Source organism: Penicillium angulare (assembly GCF_028827245.1).
Source record: "Penicillium angulare strain IBT 27051 chromosome Unknown utg000002l_segment0_segment0, whole genome shotgun sequence".
Lineage (NCBI taxonomy): Eukaryota > Fungi > Ascomycota > Eurotiomycetes > Eurotiales > Aspergillaceae > Penicillium > Penicillium angulare.
In genome coordinates this window covers 1,626,474-1,640,363 of record NW_026623161.1, presented here as the reverse complement: position 1 = coordinate 1,640,363, position 13,890 = coordinate 1,626,474, and the positions used below count along the sequence as shown (strand labels likewise).

The 13,890-nt window shown below is 47.1% G+C and overlaps 6 protein-coding genes across 6 annotated transcripts; 4 read left to right on the top strand and 2 right to left on the bottom strand.

Moving 5' to 3' along the window:
• Positions 1 to 1,378: 1,378 nt before the first annotated feature.
• Positions 1,379 to 3,582, top strand: N7478_002068 (DUF4246 domain-containing protein; the record flags this gene model as incomplete). The annotated part of the gene is made up of 5 exons (XM_056918282.1): positions 1,379 to 1,450; positions 1,504 to 1,562; positions 1,628 to 1,720; positions 1,792 to 2,884; positions 2,956 to 3,582. The coding sequence occupies 5 exons, from the start codon at positions 1,379 to 1,381 to the stop codon at positions 3,580 to 3,582; spliced, it is 1,944 nt and encodes a 647-aa protein (XP_056783893.1).
• A 485-nt stretch (positions 3,583 to 4,067) lies between these two features.
• Positions 4,068 to 5,888, top strand: N7478_002067 (MFS transporter; the record flags this gene model as incomplete). The annotated part of the gene is made up of 3 exons (XM_056918281.1): positions 4,068 to 4,379; positions 4,439 to 4,629; positions 4,700 to 5,888. The coding sequence occupies 3 exons, from the start codon at positions 4,068 to 4,070 to the stop codon at positions 5,886 to 5,888; spliced, it is 1,692 nt and encodes a 563-aa protein (XP_056783892.1).
• A 453-nt stretch (positions 5,889 to 6,341) lies between these two features.
• On the bottom strand, positions 6,342 to 8,299 carry N7478_002066 (rRNA 2'-O-methyltransferase fibrillarin-like protein; the record flags this gene model as incomplete). The annotated part of the gene is made up of 5 exons (XM_056918280.1): positions 6,342 to 7,410; positions 7,467 to 7,735; positions 7,792 to 7,973; positions 8,031 to 8,078; positions 8,143 to 8,299. The coding sequence occupies 5 exons, from the start codon at positions 8,297 to 8,299 to the stop codon at positions 6,342 to 6,344; spliced, it is 1,725 nt and encodes a 574-aa protein (XP_056783891.1).
• A 273-nt stretch (positions 8,300 to 8,572) lies between these two features.
• Positions 8,573 to 9,718, top strand: N7478_002065 (RING finger domain protein; the record flags this gene model as incomplete). The annotated part of the gene is made up of 2 exons (XM_056918279.1): positions 8,573 to 8,774; positions 8,826 to 9,718. The coding sequence occupies 2 exons, from the start codon at positions 8,573 to 8,575 to the stop codon at positions 9,716 to 9,718; spliced, it is 1,095 nt and encodes a 364-aa protein (XP_056783890.1).
• A 194-nt stretch (positions 9,719 to 9,912) lies between these two features.
• Positions 9,913 to 11,666, bottom strand: sld2 (the record flags this gene model as incomplete). The annotated part of the gene is made up of 2 exons (XM_056918278.1): positions 9,913 to 11,420; positions 11,519 to 11,666. The coding sequence occupies 2 exons, from the start codon at positions 11,664 to 11,666 to the stop codon at positions 9,913 to 9,915; spliced, it is 1,656 nt and encodes a 551-aa protein (XP_056783889.1).
• A 560-nt stretch (positions 11,667 to 12,226) lies between these two features.
• On the top strand, positions 12,227 to 13,835 carry N7478_002063 (Peptidase S12 Pab87-related C-terminal; the record flags this gene model as incomplete). Its single annotated transcript, XM_056918277.1, has 2 exons — positions 12,227 to 12,355; positions 12,408 to 13,835. 2 exons carry the CDS (start codon positions 12,227 to 12,229, stop codon positions 13,833 to 13,835), a joined length of 1,557 nt encoding a protein of 518 aa, XP_056783888.1.
• Positions 13,836 to 13,890: the final 55 nt, after the last annotated feature.

Sequence of the window (13,890 nt, the reverse complement as noted above, 5' to 3'; positions counted from 1 at the left end):
TAAAGAAGAGGGATTATCTCGCCCTGCTGCTGTATATTCCATCTTCATTCCATTCATCTAATTCAATATGAAATTCTCACTCCCTTTTGCTGTCACTCTACTTGCGTCTATCAGTCCTGCTTTGGCTGATCAATTAACTGTATGCAAGAAATGATGCTACTCCAAAAGAATGTTGATATTAACCAAGATATACAGGTGACATTAACCTCAAATGAAGGAAGTGTCGATTATCCAACTTCTGGAGATGAGTGTGTGAACTCGCACTCCCCGTATGACTCCTTTCTCCTGATGCACATATCTGCCAGTGTACTGATAATACAACAGAGACGAAAAGGTGACCAGCGTCACTATTGCAGGCTCGGCGCCCCTACCTCCATGCACCTTCTTTAAGTATGCCAATCTCATTCCTTTGAATAAAGCATAGCTAATAAAAGTAGGGATGAGGAGTGTAGAGATGACCTGGGCAAATATGACATCCCCTCCTCTAAGGATGCCAGCGTGACTAGAAAATTTAGCAAGCCATTCTATGTGGGGAGCTTTGTATGCTCAAGCTCAGAATGATGGCGAACTGGGACTGAGAAGCAATACATTCCAATGTATTAGCTAGTTTGGAATTGGGTGGAAGTAGAAGAATGAAGGATAGATGGCTGTTGAATTCCAAGGGAATTAGGGTCATTTGATGCCCAAGAAAATACCTCATTGGAAACCTGTGATCCAGTGCGTTTGTCTACTAGCTCTCTAGTTTTAGTTTGAATCCAAGATCTGCTGCTCGTCTTGCTTTGGCTTTTGAGATCAGGCAGCATATTCTGCAGATCAGAATCTCGTTTCCGACTTCTGATTTCCTCCTCATTCCGCACATAGGAACACTCCACTCTGACTGCAAGAGCGAAGTCTGACTTCAAAAGACAAAGATTACCAACAATTTCGAGGGCATCAAAACTATCAAGAAGCATAACACGGTATCCTCGTATATGGATGTAGGTAATTACTCCATATTGAAAGTCCGCTATCTATTGGCTTCTTTACCTTCGTCAGACCAGGAAGAACTTCCATATTCCAAGTATTAAAGTCGGCAAATAGCTGTGTCATGCATAACTAGCTTGTCCGAAAGATTTCAAACTATGCACCTCTTTCTTTAAGCTCCTAATCTCCCCATTTCAACAGCGCCAATACAAATTAAGTAAATAGCCCCCACCATTTCTTCTTGGCAAGCACCCGTACCAATCACCTCCCGCGCCAATCTTCGGTCTATTTAACCTCAGTAGCAGCCTGATCGTTGCCTGGGCGCTAATATAAGACAAATTGAGATAAAAGCCACCGCGGCCGCAATTTACGAAGGTTTAGCAAAATCCCAGCATCCGGGCTTCAATATTCAGCAATGGATCCTACCCACGAATGGTTCCAAACTCAAATGCCTGGGTTCAATGTGCCCTTGAATGCTGCACCGGCTGTGAGCTTTATAATATCCCACGCCATATTCACTAGCGAATGCTAATAGCTCAGCCAAACATCAACGAGCTACGCCGGTCGTGGTTCCCAATTGATTTTGAAAGCAGTATTGAGTAGGTCTCGATCATCAATGGATGTCTACAGATAAGCGGCGATGCTGATATACTATCTTGTCTAGCGAAATGTTGAAGAGGGGGGCCACTTTGACTCACATCTCCAAGGGCTTCTACAACGCGCTGGACCCGAATCATCTGCACGATAGTAGACTTGAGTGCGTTGATCACTAGCATCCAGCTTACATGCGCTCATTCATATTGACATAATATTTCTCCTTTCATTTAGCAAGCTCCTTGTTAAGAGAGAAATCATTATGATGCAAATAATGAATACCATCACTGACAAGCCCGAATGGGAACGAAAGGTCTGTGACGAGACCATCACCAACAAATGGCACGAAGAGATCGCCCAGAGTGGGCAAGATGTTACGCCTAAAATGATGGACTGGGTAATCAAAGAACTGCAGTGGAAGAAATCTTGTCTCGAGAAAAACGGATATCTCGAGGTCTTTGAAAATGTGATTAAGTCGGATACCGCCATTTCCAAAGAGCTTCAGGATGCGTTGAAAGGGGCAGTGAACCTTCTCGAGGATGTTCTCGAGGACCAGAAGGACTACCACCCCGGCTCTGATGACAAGGTACTAGACCTCGTGCACCCATCCCTCTTCCCGGTTCTCTACGGCAAAACGCGAGTCCTCCCTGATAAGATTCTCGGCATTGAAGACTGCCTTGACTATATCGGGGAAGGCGAAGTCCTTCCTACTCCTCCAGATAGCGAGTCTGAGGTCAATTCTAGTGACAAGCGCCGCAGGAGAGGATTACCCAAACTACCTATGCTGAGCATGAAATTCCAGTGGATGCCATGTGACATAGACATCTCAAAGGATGGAGAGTGTCGCATCTTGTCCTATATCAACAACGCCCACCCAGTCAAGCACCGCGCGCTATACCAATCTATTGAAAAGATCATTTCACGAACTGTACCCCTGTGGGAGGCATCTCTTACTGAAAAGAATTACCCCCAGAGAATTTCGTACAAGGATTTCGAATGGGAAGAAGGCTATGGATATGGAGAGTTTCCGGAATGGGACGAAAAGGAGGAAGAGTATGACGGAAAAGGTGACTTTCAGGAACATCAGAAGCATATTGAAGACCAATACAAGCGCCAGAAAGAATATGAGGCTACTCGCAAAGTCAAAATTCCCGAGCCGGGGGAATTCAAAATCCCCGATCCAAAGAATGACCGGGTGAAGCCTATTAATTTCCGAACAGACTTCTGCCATCGCAAACTGCAGGTCATTGTCAAGTTGGCGAATATTGAGCTGACACCCGGGAAACCTGAGTACGAGGGTGGAAGCTGGCATATTGAGGGCCAACTCGTGAGTTGATTCTATCTCCCGCTCCCCATACCCCCGATACACTGAATTATACCTTACCTTGTATCTCACAGAACGAACGCATCGTGGCATCAGCAATCTACTACTACGATAGCGATAATATCACCGACAGCTCGCTTGCTTTCCGCCATCGCGGAATGACTGATCATATGAACGACCTCGGATACGAACAAGACCAACACCAATTCATGCAACAGGTATATGGCTATTCCATCGAGTTGGAAAACAACAGCCCCTGCCTGACGACGCAAGAACTCGGCAGCGTGGTCACCAAGGAGGGGAGACTCATCACCTTCCCCAATACGCTTCAGCACTGCGTAAGTCCATTTTCGCTGGAGGATCGGTCCAAGCCTGGTCATCGCAAGATTCTCGCGTTGTTCTTAGTGGATCCGCACCGACGCGTTATTTCTTCGGCCAATGTGCCGCCGCAACAAGAGAATTGGAAGAAGAGTAAGGAGACTTCTACTGAGAATGAGACGCCTGTCGAGAGTCAGAGCTCTGATCGACCAGCGAAAAAGCAGAAGGTCAATCAGGTCGAAACGGAAACGGTGGACTGTTCGGCTATGTCTTTAGAAGAAGCTAAGGCGTACCGACTTGAGCTTATGAAAGAGCGTGGCCTCAAATCAGCGAAGCAGAACAAGCAGTTTCAAGAGGGTCATTTCAGTCTCTGTGAGCATTAGATGTCAAAGGTGAAGTCAAAAATTGAAGGATTACATGCCAGTATATAGTACTGAGGAAAGGTTTGGAAGCACTGTAATTCCGCAATTTAAGGGCGAATATTCTAGACGTTTCCTCGAGATATGAAAATTGAAAGCTAATTCAATCCCCCGACTCCAAAAAATACTAGCTAGAGTCTAACTTTCTTGTAAAATCGCCTCTAGGTAGGCCAAACAATCATAGTACCATTGCCACAAAATCCGGCTTTTCGGTTTTTCGGCTTTACGGATAAAGGTGTAGAACTTGCCCGGATACGGATATAGTGGTTAAGTCATCATCAATTATTAACTACATCTAAGCAACTTTAACTATAAAACTCAATTCAAATGTCTGGTTAGGATATAAGCTGCTTCAAATATCTCTTTTGCATTTCTTCTCATAAAACTACAATTCTCGCCTTAACTCCAGGTCTGCAACACTACAACATATATATACCCACACCTCCAACATGGAGACCTTACGTGACACTGCGTTCGGCAAGCTAGTCCGCCTAGCTACTCACTACAGATGGATGCAATATCCAGAAGAACAAGATCCATCAGTTTGGACAGAGTATCTCAAAACCGAAAACAAGGAAGAAGAAACAACAACTTCCACAGCAGAAACGGAGAATGAGAGCCCGGATGATCTAGAGGCCTGCGGGATCTATACCGTCATGTCTCAAGCTTCGACTCGGACCCGACGGATGTCTTCTGTGTCTACTATTAGAGCTCCAGAGCAATCGCTTGTAATAAGCTGGCGTGGTCCTGATGATCCGGAGGTAAGATGGCGTACTTGACACATTCCATAACGAGAAAAGCCGCTAATGCTGATTTCTAGAATCCTCAAAACTGGAGCACGAAAAAGAAGTTCTTTGTCAGTTGCCTCATCTGGCTTTTGACTTTTGCAATCTATGTTGGTTCCGCAATATATACGCCTGGTATCCCTGGCGTTCAAGCTCAATTCGGCGTGAGTAGCGTTGCAGGAACCCTAGGTTTGACTCTTTTCGTGGTCGGCTACGGAATAGGTTCGTCACCCTCAGGCTTCACAATTCTATATACCCCACGCTCCAAAGATTTAAATCTAACAGAAGCCTTCTAGGGCCTATGATATGGTCCCCATTATCCGAAATTCCAATGATAGGCCGAAGCCCAACATACGTCTTGACACTATTCGTATTCGTCTTCTTCAACTTCGGCGTCATCTACGCCAAAAACTTCGGCATGCTTCTTGCCTTCCGATTTTAACCGGCTTCATCGGTTCTCCTGCCCTAGCAACAGGCGCCGCATCAATGGGAGATATCTGGAGTCCCAGAATCCGCGACTACATGATCGGTGTCTGGGGCATGTTTGCCATCTCAGCGCCAGTTTTAGGTCCCATGCTCGGCGGTTTCGCGTCCTCCGCGAAGGGATGGACCTGGACAATTTGGCAGTTGATGTGGGTGTCTGCTTTTGCTTTTGTCTTGCTATTTTTCGGTCTGCCGGAGACTTTTGCGCCGAATATTCTTGCAAGACGGGCACGACGAGTAAGACGGATAACAGGGAACTCGGGGTATATGTCTGAATCGGAGATTGAAATCAAAGAGATCAAGCCGGTAGACGTTGTCTTTGAGGCGCTTGTTCGACCTTTCCAACTTTGTTTCGCTGAGCCGATTGTTCTTCTGCTCAATCTTTATATCGCTCTGATCTATGGTATTCTTTATATCTGGTTCGAAGCATTTCCGATCATCTTTGAAGAAATTCACGGCTTTAATCCAGGTGAAAGTGGACTGGCTTTCATGGGTATTCTTGTCTCGACCTGCTGCCTTACTATCCCTGGGTACTTCTATTGGAAATGGAAATATCAATCGAAATATTTCGACAAGGACGGGAATATCGCGCCAGAATGGCAGATGCCGCCTGCTTGTGTTGGTGCTTTTGCGCTACCCATTTCATTGTTTTGGTTTGGCTGGACTGGCAACTTTGCTAGCGTGCATTGGATCGTGCCAATTATTGCCTCGATGTTGTTTGCGGTGGGTGGATGCTTGATTTTTAATTGCATTTTTTGTTATCTGGCACATGCGTATCCGCGGTACGCTGCCAGTGTACTCGCCGGGAATGATTTCTTGCGTTCGTCGTTTGGAGCTGGGTTTCCGCTTTTTGCGTCGGCCATGTTCCATAATTTGGGCGTTGGATGGGCCTGTACTTTGTTAGGCTGCTTGACCGTACTTTTTGTGCCTTTTCCTTTCATCCTGTTGTACCGTGGAAGGAGAATTCGGTTGGCGAGTAAGTATGCTCGACATGATATTTAGCCATTTATGCGTGGGAATTCTTCTGGTGGAGTTTTTGATATCGATACCCTTAAATAATACCACTGAATAAAAGTTCTTAATTTCTCAAGTTTGAAGGCTCCTGCAAGGTTCTAGTTTGATTACCAAGGATGTAAAACTTGATTCCGAAAGAACTAACGAGAGATGTACCATCTAAACACCATAAATATCTTGACAAAATGCCTTGAGTACGAATTAATGAATCGATGGAAATAATGCATAATGTATTCATGATCATGAACCAAGTTTTAAAAAAAATAAACGCAGGCGCTTTGAGGCCAAAAACCATGACTTCATATCAACGCCTAGTCCATAATGATAAGCGCCTTCCAGATGCACTGAGCGAATGCAACAAAGAGATTTATGCCTCCATAGATTGACTTGAGACACAAAGAGAAACACAGCCAGCATCACACGACTTGGTATTTATGTACCTTAGTAGTCCATTGGATATCCACCATTGTTCGGACCTTTGTTTTCATATGAGCCGTCATACGCATTGCTGTAATCATCCAATGATTTGTAGAATGGATTTGCGCCCCCTTCACGGGCTCCGCGACCGCGCCCACCGCGCCCACCGCGTGTGCCTTGGCCCCGTCCCCGGCCATTACCACGACCTCGGCCTCGGTACGAGCCTCTCTTGGGGCCGCTGTCATCGTGGTAACTGCGGTTATCGCCACCAGGTCGCTGGTAGGGATGAAAACTATGTGATTGGTTCTCGTGGCTGGCACTGTAGGCCGTATTGGGGTGAGCATGCTGTTCTTCTCGATCTTGCAGATAACGTTTTTTGTAATTTTTAGGTCCACGCGGGGGGCCAGCCTTGTCATCATCGTCAACACGCAAAATGACTTTCTCTCCAACCTCAGTCTCGAATACTAGAGCTTGGTTTGGTGAGACGGGTTGCCAATTTGTGATCTTGGATGCTTCAACGGGGCGAGCCCCTTTACGAACAGCCAGAACAATGAGAGGCACTGGGTTTTCAGTATAAACCTGTTCTGTTGCAGGAATTGGGGAGACACGAGCTGCGAAAACCCTATTCTCGTAGGCCGCCGTCCCCGTAACCTGCCAATTTACTTTCTTTCCAAAGCCACCAACCTTATCCAAAACGGAATGTGAGGCAGGACGAGGTGTGATCAGGATATTGTTAGCCATATACTTAAGATCATTCGACTCAGCAAGTCCATTAGGAACAAGTGGGCTTAGCACTTGTTCAATCATGCGGTTTGAGTCATTTTGGGAAATTAAGTACCCAGTGTAGATGGTCGTGCGTTTGATACGCATATATCGCTGATAAGCCTTGAACTTCCCTAATGGGCTTCGGAGAGCAAGATTGTGTGAGTTGATCATGCGCTGCACCTCAGCAGTTTCATTTACTGGGTCAAGATAAGTAGATCCCTCGGATACCTGGATCACCTCAGCCGTGATAGGTCTCCGGGATGCGTGACCATGTGCTGCTTGCAGTTTCCTGTTCATTTCTTCAAAATGGTCACGGAATCCTTTCACACTGATATCGAATCAATCAGACGATACAAAGTCCTAAGAACGTAGACAATTACTTACTGCTTTGGACGATCCTCGTAGATTCGAATCTCTTCAGCCTGGTCATAAGTATGAACAAGGTCCTCAAGGAAAGCATGCTTGAAGGCGCCAGTCGAGGGAAAGCGTCTTCCATCTGGCCCAACTTCAGGTTTCAGGCTGATCATGTCGAAATCAAGCTTTTGGGCGGCAACCATGCGCTTGATGAGTTCAGCAAAGCCAGCTTCGCTTCGACCGGTCAAAAGCACTGTAAGGGCATCTTTCTGTTCCATGCTATACCTCACAAGACGGAGCTGGCATCGGTTAGTGAACAAAACCCCTCGCTCCTGAGTAAACACGACAGCCTCACAATGTTTTCATTCCACCATCCCTCCCAAGCACAGGGCTCTTCCGCCTCCAAGCCTTTTCCTGTAGCCGAAAGAATATTGGGGTCATGCCACCATCCACCATTTGCAAAGTGCGCTTCTGATTGAAGGTGACCAATGGTGCTACCATGCCAAAGTTGTGGGTTCGGTAAGGGACTGAGGAACACTATGGGCAAAGTAGGTCAGCATGGCACATTTATCCAACAGTGTGATCTGGCCTTACGTGTATTATCAAAGTCGTAGACGTGAACTGCCCGAATTTGAGAGGTAGCTGTGAGAAAAAGATATAGTGAGCTTGGTCGCTTTCCATTAGTCTCCCCAGCCAATATCCATACCTGGAAGCTCCTTGCTCGCGACGGACCACCTTTTAAGTGCCGTCAGAGTATGTTGATGTGACTGCGACGATCCAGTAGCGGTGCTATAAGGCATGTTCGCGCCCCCTCTCCCGTATCGAGCGAAGTTCTCGGACACAACAGCTTTCGCTGAACGCATCGAATGGTGTTATGTAGAGGAAAAGTAAATCGGAGTCAATTAGTTCATCGCGCAGCCCGAGCGAGTGGTTATAAGCAATAGCGACTGCGAAATATTCCTAGCGGAGTTTTCCGCTGGTTCGAAGTGACGTAGCTTGAGCAAATTGCAGCTTGTGAAATAGGAAGCTGCGACTCTACCGTTTTTCTGCCCGTGCGCGGAAGGCGGTGGACTCTTATCTATGCCTCTCCGCATCTTCGTCTGTAACTAATTCAATCTTAGTTTTTCTTCTACTTCATGGCAGACGATGGGGATGTTAAACAGGAAATACTCCAAAAGACCCTTAGGGAGGTAGCTGATGAAGAGGCCGAGGGTAATCCGTGTGTGATTTGTTTGGAATCAATCACGGAACCAAGTATCGCAAAGCCATGCAACCATACCAACTTTGACTTCTTATGTCTGCTCAGCTGGCTAGAGCAACAACCAAGCTGTCCTTTATGTACGAACACTTATGCATACCATTACTAAACTCTGGCTGACGATATAATAGGTAAGGCTCGACTTACAACTGTTCAATATGACCTGAAAGCAGCGCAAGGTCCAAAAATATACAGAGTGCCACTCGAAGAACGATCCGGACAACAATCTCGAGGCTCTGCGCTAGGTCGTGGAAGATTCCCTGGCGCTCGACGAGCCAGGCCAAGACATCCACGGTCCTGTCCACATCCGCAATCGGTATCGGATGACCCTCTCGCTGTCCGGCGGAACGTCTACCAGAACCAATTATACTCTCTCCGGGTTGGGTCAAATCGCCTATCGCAATACAGTGAGGTGACACCAGGAGATTTCAACCGTGATGAAGCTTTAGTCTCGCGCGCGCGAAAGTGGATTCGCAGAGAACTACAAGTCTTTAGCTTTTTGAACCCGGAGGCAGAGACGGATGAGGTACGTGGCCGGGATCGAGTACCTCGCCCAGGGAATCAACGATTGGATGAACGCAGAGCGAATAATGCCGAATTCTTGCTTGAGTACGTGATTGCAATCTTGCGAACTGTTGATATTAGAGGCAGTGCTGGCCAAGCTGAGGAGCTTCTACGGGACTTTGTCGGGCGCGACAATGCTCGGCTTTTCCTGCATGAATTGTTGGCGTGGTTGAGAAGTCCTTACATTTCATTAGAGGATTGGGATCGCCATGTGCAATACCCTAGGCAAGCGCAGAATACTAGTAATAGGAACGACCGAGGCTCTAGTCGTCCAGCTTATCCTGCAGCTCGTCCTCCCGCTCGGCCTCGCGATACTGGTGATAGAAGTTTATTTGATCGGATCTCAAGACCTGACACAAGAAGAGGAACAGCATCGAGGGGAGCTCGCTTGCAATCTCGACCATATAACCGTCATTCTAGACCGCCCCGATATCTTCTCGATCGATATATCCCAGACTAAAACAGTGATATCTAATTATTGTCCAATAGACCCGTCATGATTAATCAGTTAATGTCAAAATATTGCAGAGCTATGAATTTAAGAAGAGACAATGCAAAAATTCAATTGCTATTCGATAAACTACCTAGGTGCCAATGCTATATTAATGCAATCGTTATGTCGTGAATGGTCTATAGAGGGGTTTCCTATAGTCCTCATCGCTTGCGGAACCGTCCTCGACCACGTCCACCACCTCTGTTCCCGATCTTCAGAGATCGATAGTTCGCATGAGTCTGAGGGTTGAGTTTCCGAGCAGGGCGTTGCTTCTCTTCCTTCTCAGTCTCCGGCTTCTTCCCAGCTTGCTGATTTTGTGTGATATCAGCTGGCTGTTCCTTAGCAGCTGGTTTAACCATCGCAACAGCCTCTTTAATTCGCTCTGAGAAACTCTTTGGTCGAGGTGGCGGTTTGACGCTCTCGCCATACTCGGGATCACCGTCGGAATCGGCGTCGGTATCTCCCTCGAAATCCGAGCCTGCTTCGGATATAGAATGAAGAGATGCTATATCATTTTCATGGTCATCATCCGCAGCATTGTCGTTCGGTGCTTGCTGGATCTGTGTTTCCAGAACTGCAGTCACCTCATCACCACTCTCCTCGTCAGAGACATCAGGAGTAGTTTGAGTTTGAGTTTTAGACTTCGGTTTAGAAATAACCGGTCGCATATTGACTTTTCTCGTAGTTCGTTTCTGGCCCTTCTTTTTATATGGACGCTGGTACTCTGTCTCAATTGCCTGACTCTCCATAGCTTCAAAATTGAGCATATCCTGCTCCTCTTCAATTTCACGAAGCACATCCCAATCATCTTCTAGTCGTTCCTCTTCCATAGCCCGAAGACCCTGCACCAAAGAAGACAAGCCCCGACTAGCGAATTGAGTCGGTTTCCGTGATGCAATAGGACTGAGACCCCCATTCTCATTTGCAACAGGCGGAGGGAAACGACCTATATTCGAGCGACGGAGAAATGACGGCGTTTCTGACGGGTTTGAATGTCTAGATACTGGCCCTTCTGGTTCCTGGGCGTTTCCATTTGTGACATGTTGGTCTTCGCCCTCTACCATAGCTGCATAGCGCATCGTAGTAGGTGTTGCAAAGAGATTTGCAAGATAAAACTGCTTCGTTGAGGATGCTGGTGTTCGTGAAAGTCGTGATGATGGTTCTTCGACCTCTTCCTCCGGATCCTCTGCGATGGGCTCAAAGCGCTTCGGTTTAGAGGGTGTTCGGAATCCTGCTCCTAGTGCATCCTTTTGCCTTTTCGCTGATGGTGTTGCGTTGCTTCCACCAGATTCGGAGAGCATGTCAAATAGTCCAAGTGCCTTTCCATCGCGCTGGGGTGTAGGTCCAATTGCAGCTTTGAGGGGCGAGGGTGCTGGTAAGCCTTGTTTATGAGTGCTGGGACTGAATAATCGGCGAAATGTAGAGGGGGAGTCGTAGGGATCTAGTTGCGAGGGATGAATTTTCGCTGTACGGTTGTTGGTTGGAGTCGCAAATATTCCTCTAGCTGATTTCCGGGGTGTAGTATCATGGAATGAATGCGATGGACCGGTAGGAGAGGTATGTTTTCGTTTCTTGGCTTGAGAATCGACTTCTTGTTGTTGGCGATTTTCGCGACGAATCAAAGCGGCTTCGAGGTTTTTAAGTCGGCCATATTCTTTGTATTTGGCAGCTAGATTTGAAATAAGACGAAATCAGTCATTGCTGATACTCTCAAGTTGTCGCATGGTTATGTGCGTCTTTTCCAGTATCTTATTAGATCAGACGTACCGATTTCTGGGTTGTTCTTGATATCGTCCCGACCGGCCTTTTTTCCTTCGTGAGTGACTGCAAATTCTCTTTCCCATATTTTGAGTTCTGATCGAACAGATACAGCCTGTCCTGCTACTTCTGCGCGAGAATTGGGCTGGTCGACCATTGTTGCGAGAACGTGGTCGTTCTAGATCACGCAGGACGCGGATTGAAGATTGAGAAGACGCGAAACCACTAAACGCGGTGACGTCGCGTGTTCGGCCCGCCGATTACAGTTCCGCGGTACAACTGCAGTCATGCAATGCTGGCATCTCTATCAACTACAACCTCGTTTACCTGCATGTTAGGCCAACAGCATGGCTTGTAACGAACAGATTATTTTAGATGTTTATCTATTTTGTGCAAAATTTTCATCTATTCTCAGCCAGCTCTGACTTGAAAACTCAATCATTCGCCATGAAGTATTCATTGTCCTAAGCCACCCCGCGGACTTGGGGGCCTGAGGGGGGAAGAGACTCTGTGCGGGGGACTGTGCGGAATGCGTATATAAAGAGAATCCAAGCCATAAGCAGATGTAGGACTTAGCCCAGAACCCCGCGCTGACACCTTGGATGTCTTCGGAGGACTGTGCGGAATGCGTATATAAAGAGAGTCCAAGCCATAAGCAGATGTAGGACTTAGCCCAGAACCCCGCGCTGACACCGTGGATGTCTTCGGTAAACCGCCATGGCCAATTCCACTGAACGTCCTCCTTTCGATGCAGAGTTCGACACACTTGTCGCACAAAGCTTAGAAGAATGGAAAGTTCCAGGATTATCTATATGTGTAGTCCACGGACCTCATACCCACTCAAAGGTAAGGATCCCGAAGCCCTCGCCTATGCAGAGTTCTAAAATTGTATCGATAGGCCTACGGGTTTGCAGAACTCCCAGATAAATTGATGACCACAGATGCAAGCTTTCAAGTCGGAAGCCTAACCAAACCCTTAACGGCTGCTTCCATGTCCATGTTGATTGACGATAGCAAAGGAACAGATTCCCCCATCGACTGGGATACTCCTCTATCATCTATCATTCCCGATGACTTCGTATTATCAGATGACTATGCAACCCAGCACATCACTATCGAAGATGCTCTCTCTCTCCGCTCCGGCTTACCAGACCACCTCTGGAAATACATCCTAGGGCCCCGAGATGGAACCGTCAAAGATCACGTCCGAAGTCTCAGACACATGCCCATCACAGCTCCACCTCGAACGAAGTTCCAATACTCAAGCCACATGTATGTTGCCGTCACGCACGCGTTACAAGAACGCACAGGCGAAACACTTGGCTCGTTCATGAAGAGGCGGGTCTGGGATCCTCTTGGGATGAACAAAACCTATTTCTCTGTTTCAGAGGCTGAAGCGGATTCTACAAACCGGGAAAAGATCGTGAAGGGGTATATATGCGTCCCGGGTCAGGATCTGCCAAGTGGAAGTGGCCAGTATTTCCTGGCGAGTCCACCGAACTTCGAGGCGATGACAGGAGCCGGTGCGATGGTTAGCAATGTTCTTGACTATTCGCACTGGATACGCGAGTTGATTGAACGGAACGGCCCTCTTAGGGATCATGACTCTTTGACTAAGCCGAGAATAATCCATTTTAATTCCGGTGACACCAGTCTACCCGGGCCATATCATGGATATGCTTTAGGGTGGGTGGTGGAGAATTACCGTGGCGAGACTGTATATACCCATTCCGGTGGTATGCCTGGTTTTGCGAGTTTAGTCTTCTTTGTTCCTGAGAGACACTTCGGCTTCGTGATGATGGGTAACTCTGGTACAGCGGCACACGCTTCGATGACACTAGCAATCCATTTATTGGACAGGTTACAAGGACCTTCAGTGGACTCACGTCATCAACAGAAGATGAAGACTTATTTTGGACAACTGGCTGGAGAGAGAAGTATGCGGATGTCTCCAAAACCAGATGTATCGGTTTTGAAACCTTTTATTATGCCTATGCTACCTGATCCACCACTGCCATATGTTCTGCCATTGGAAAAGTATCAGGGTACATACTGTCATCCTGCGGATGCTTCTTTTACAATAACTCTTGATGATGATATTCTGGTAGCTCATATACCTCATAGCTCGGTTGAGACTCAGATTGTCTTGACACACGCTAGTGGTGAGTTCTTTCTGGGGAAGCTGACTGCTCCGGCACTGAGTGATCTGCCGCCTTTGCCGATGGAGTTCTATGTCGATCACTCGGGGACAGTGAGCAAGGTAGGCTTGACTGTGGAGCCTTCTATGGGAGGTGATTGTATATGGTTTAATAGGAAGGAGTCGTAAGGCTCAATCGGTATGGATCTGATCTGTCCACTGGCACTTGATGGATCTCCCCAGC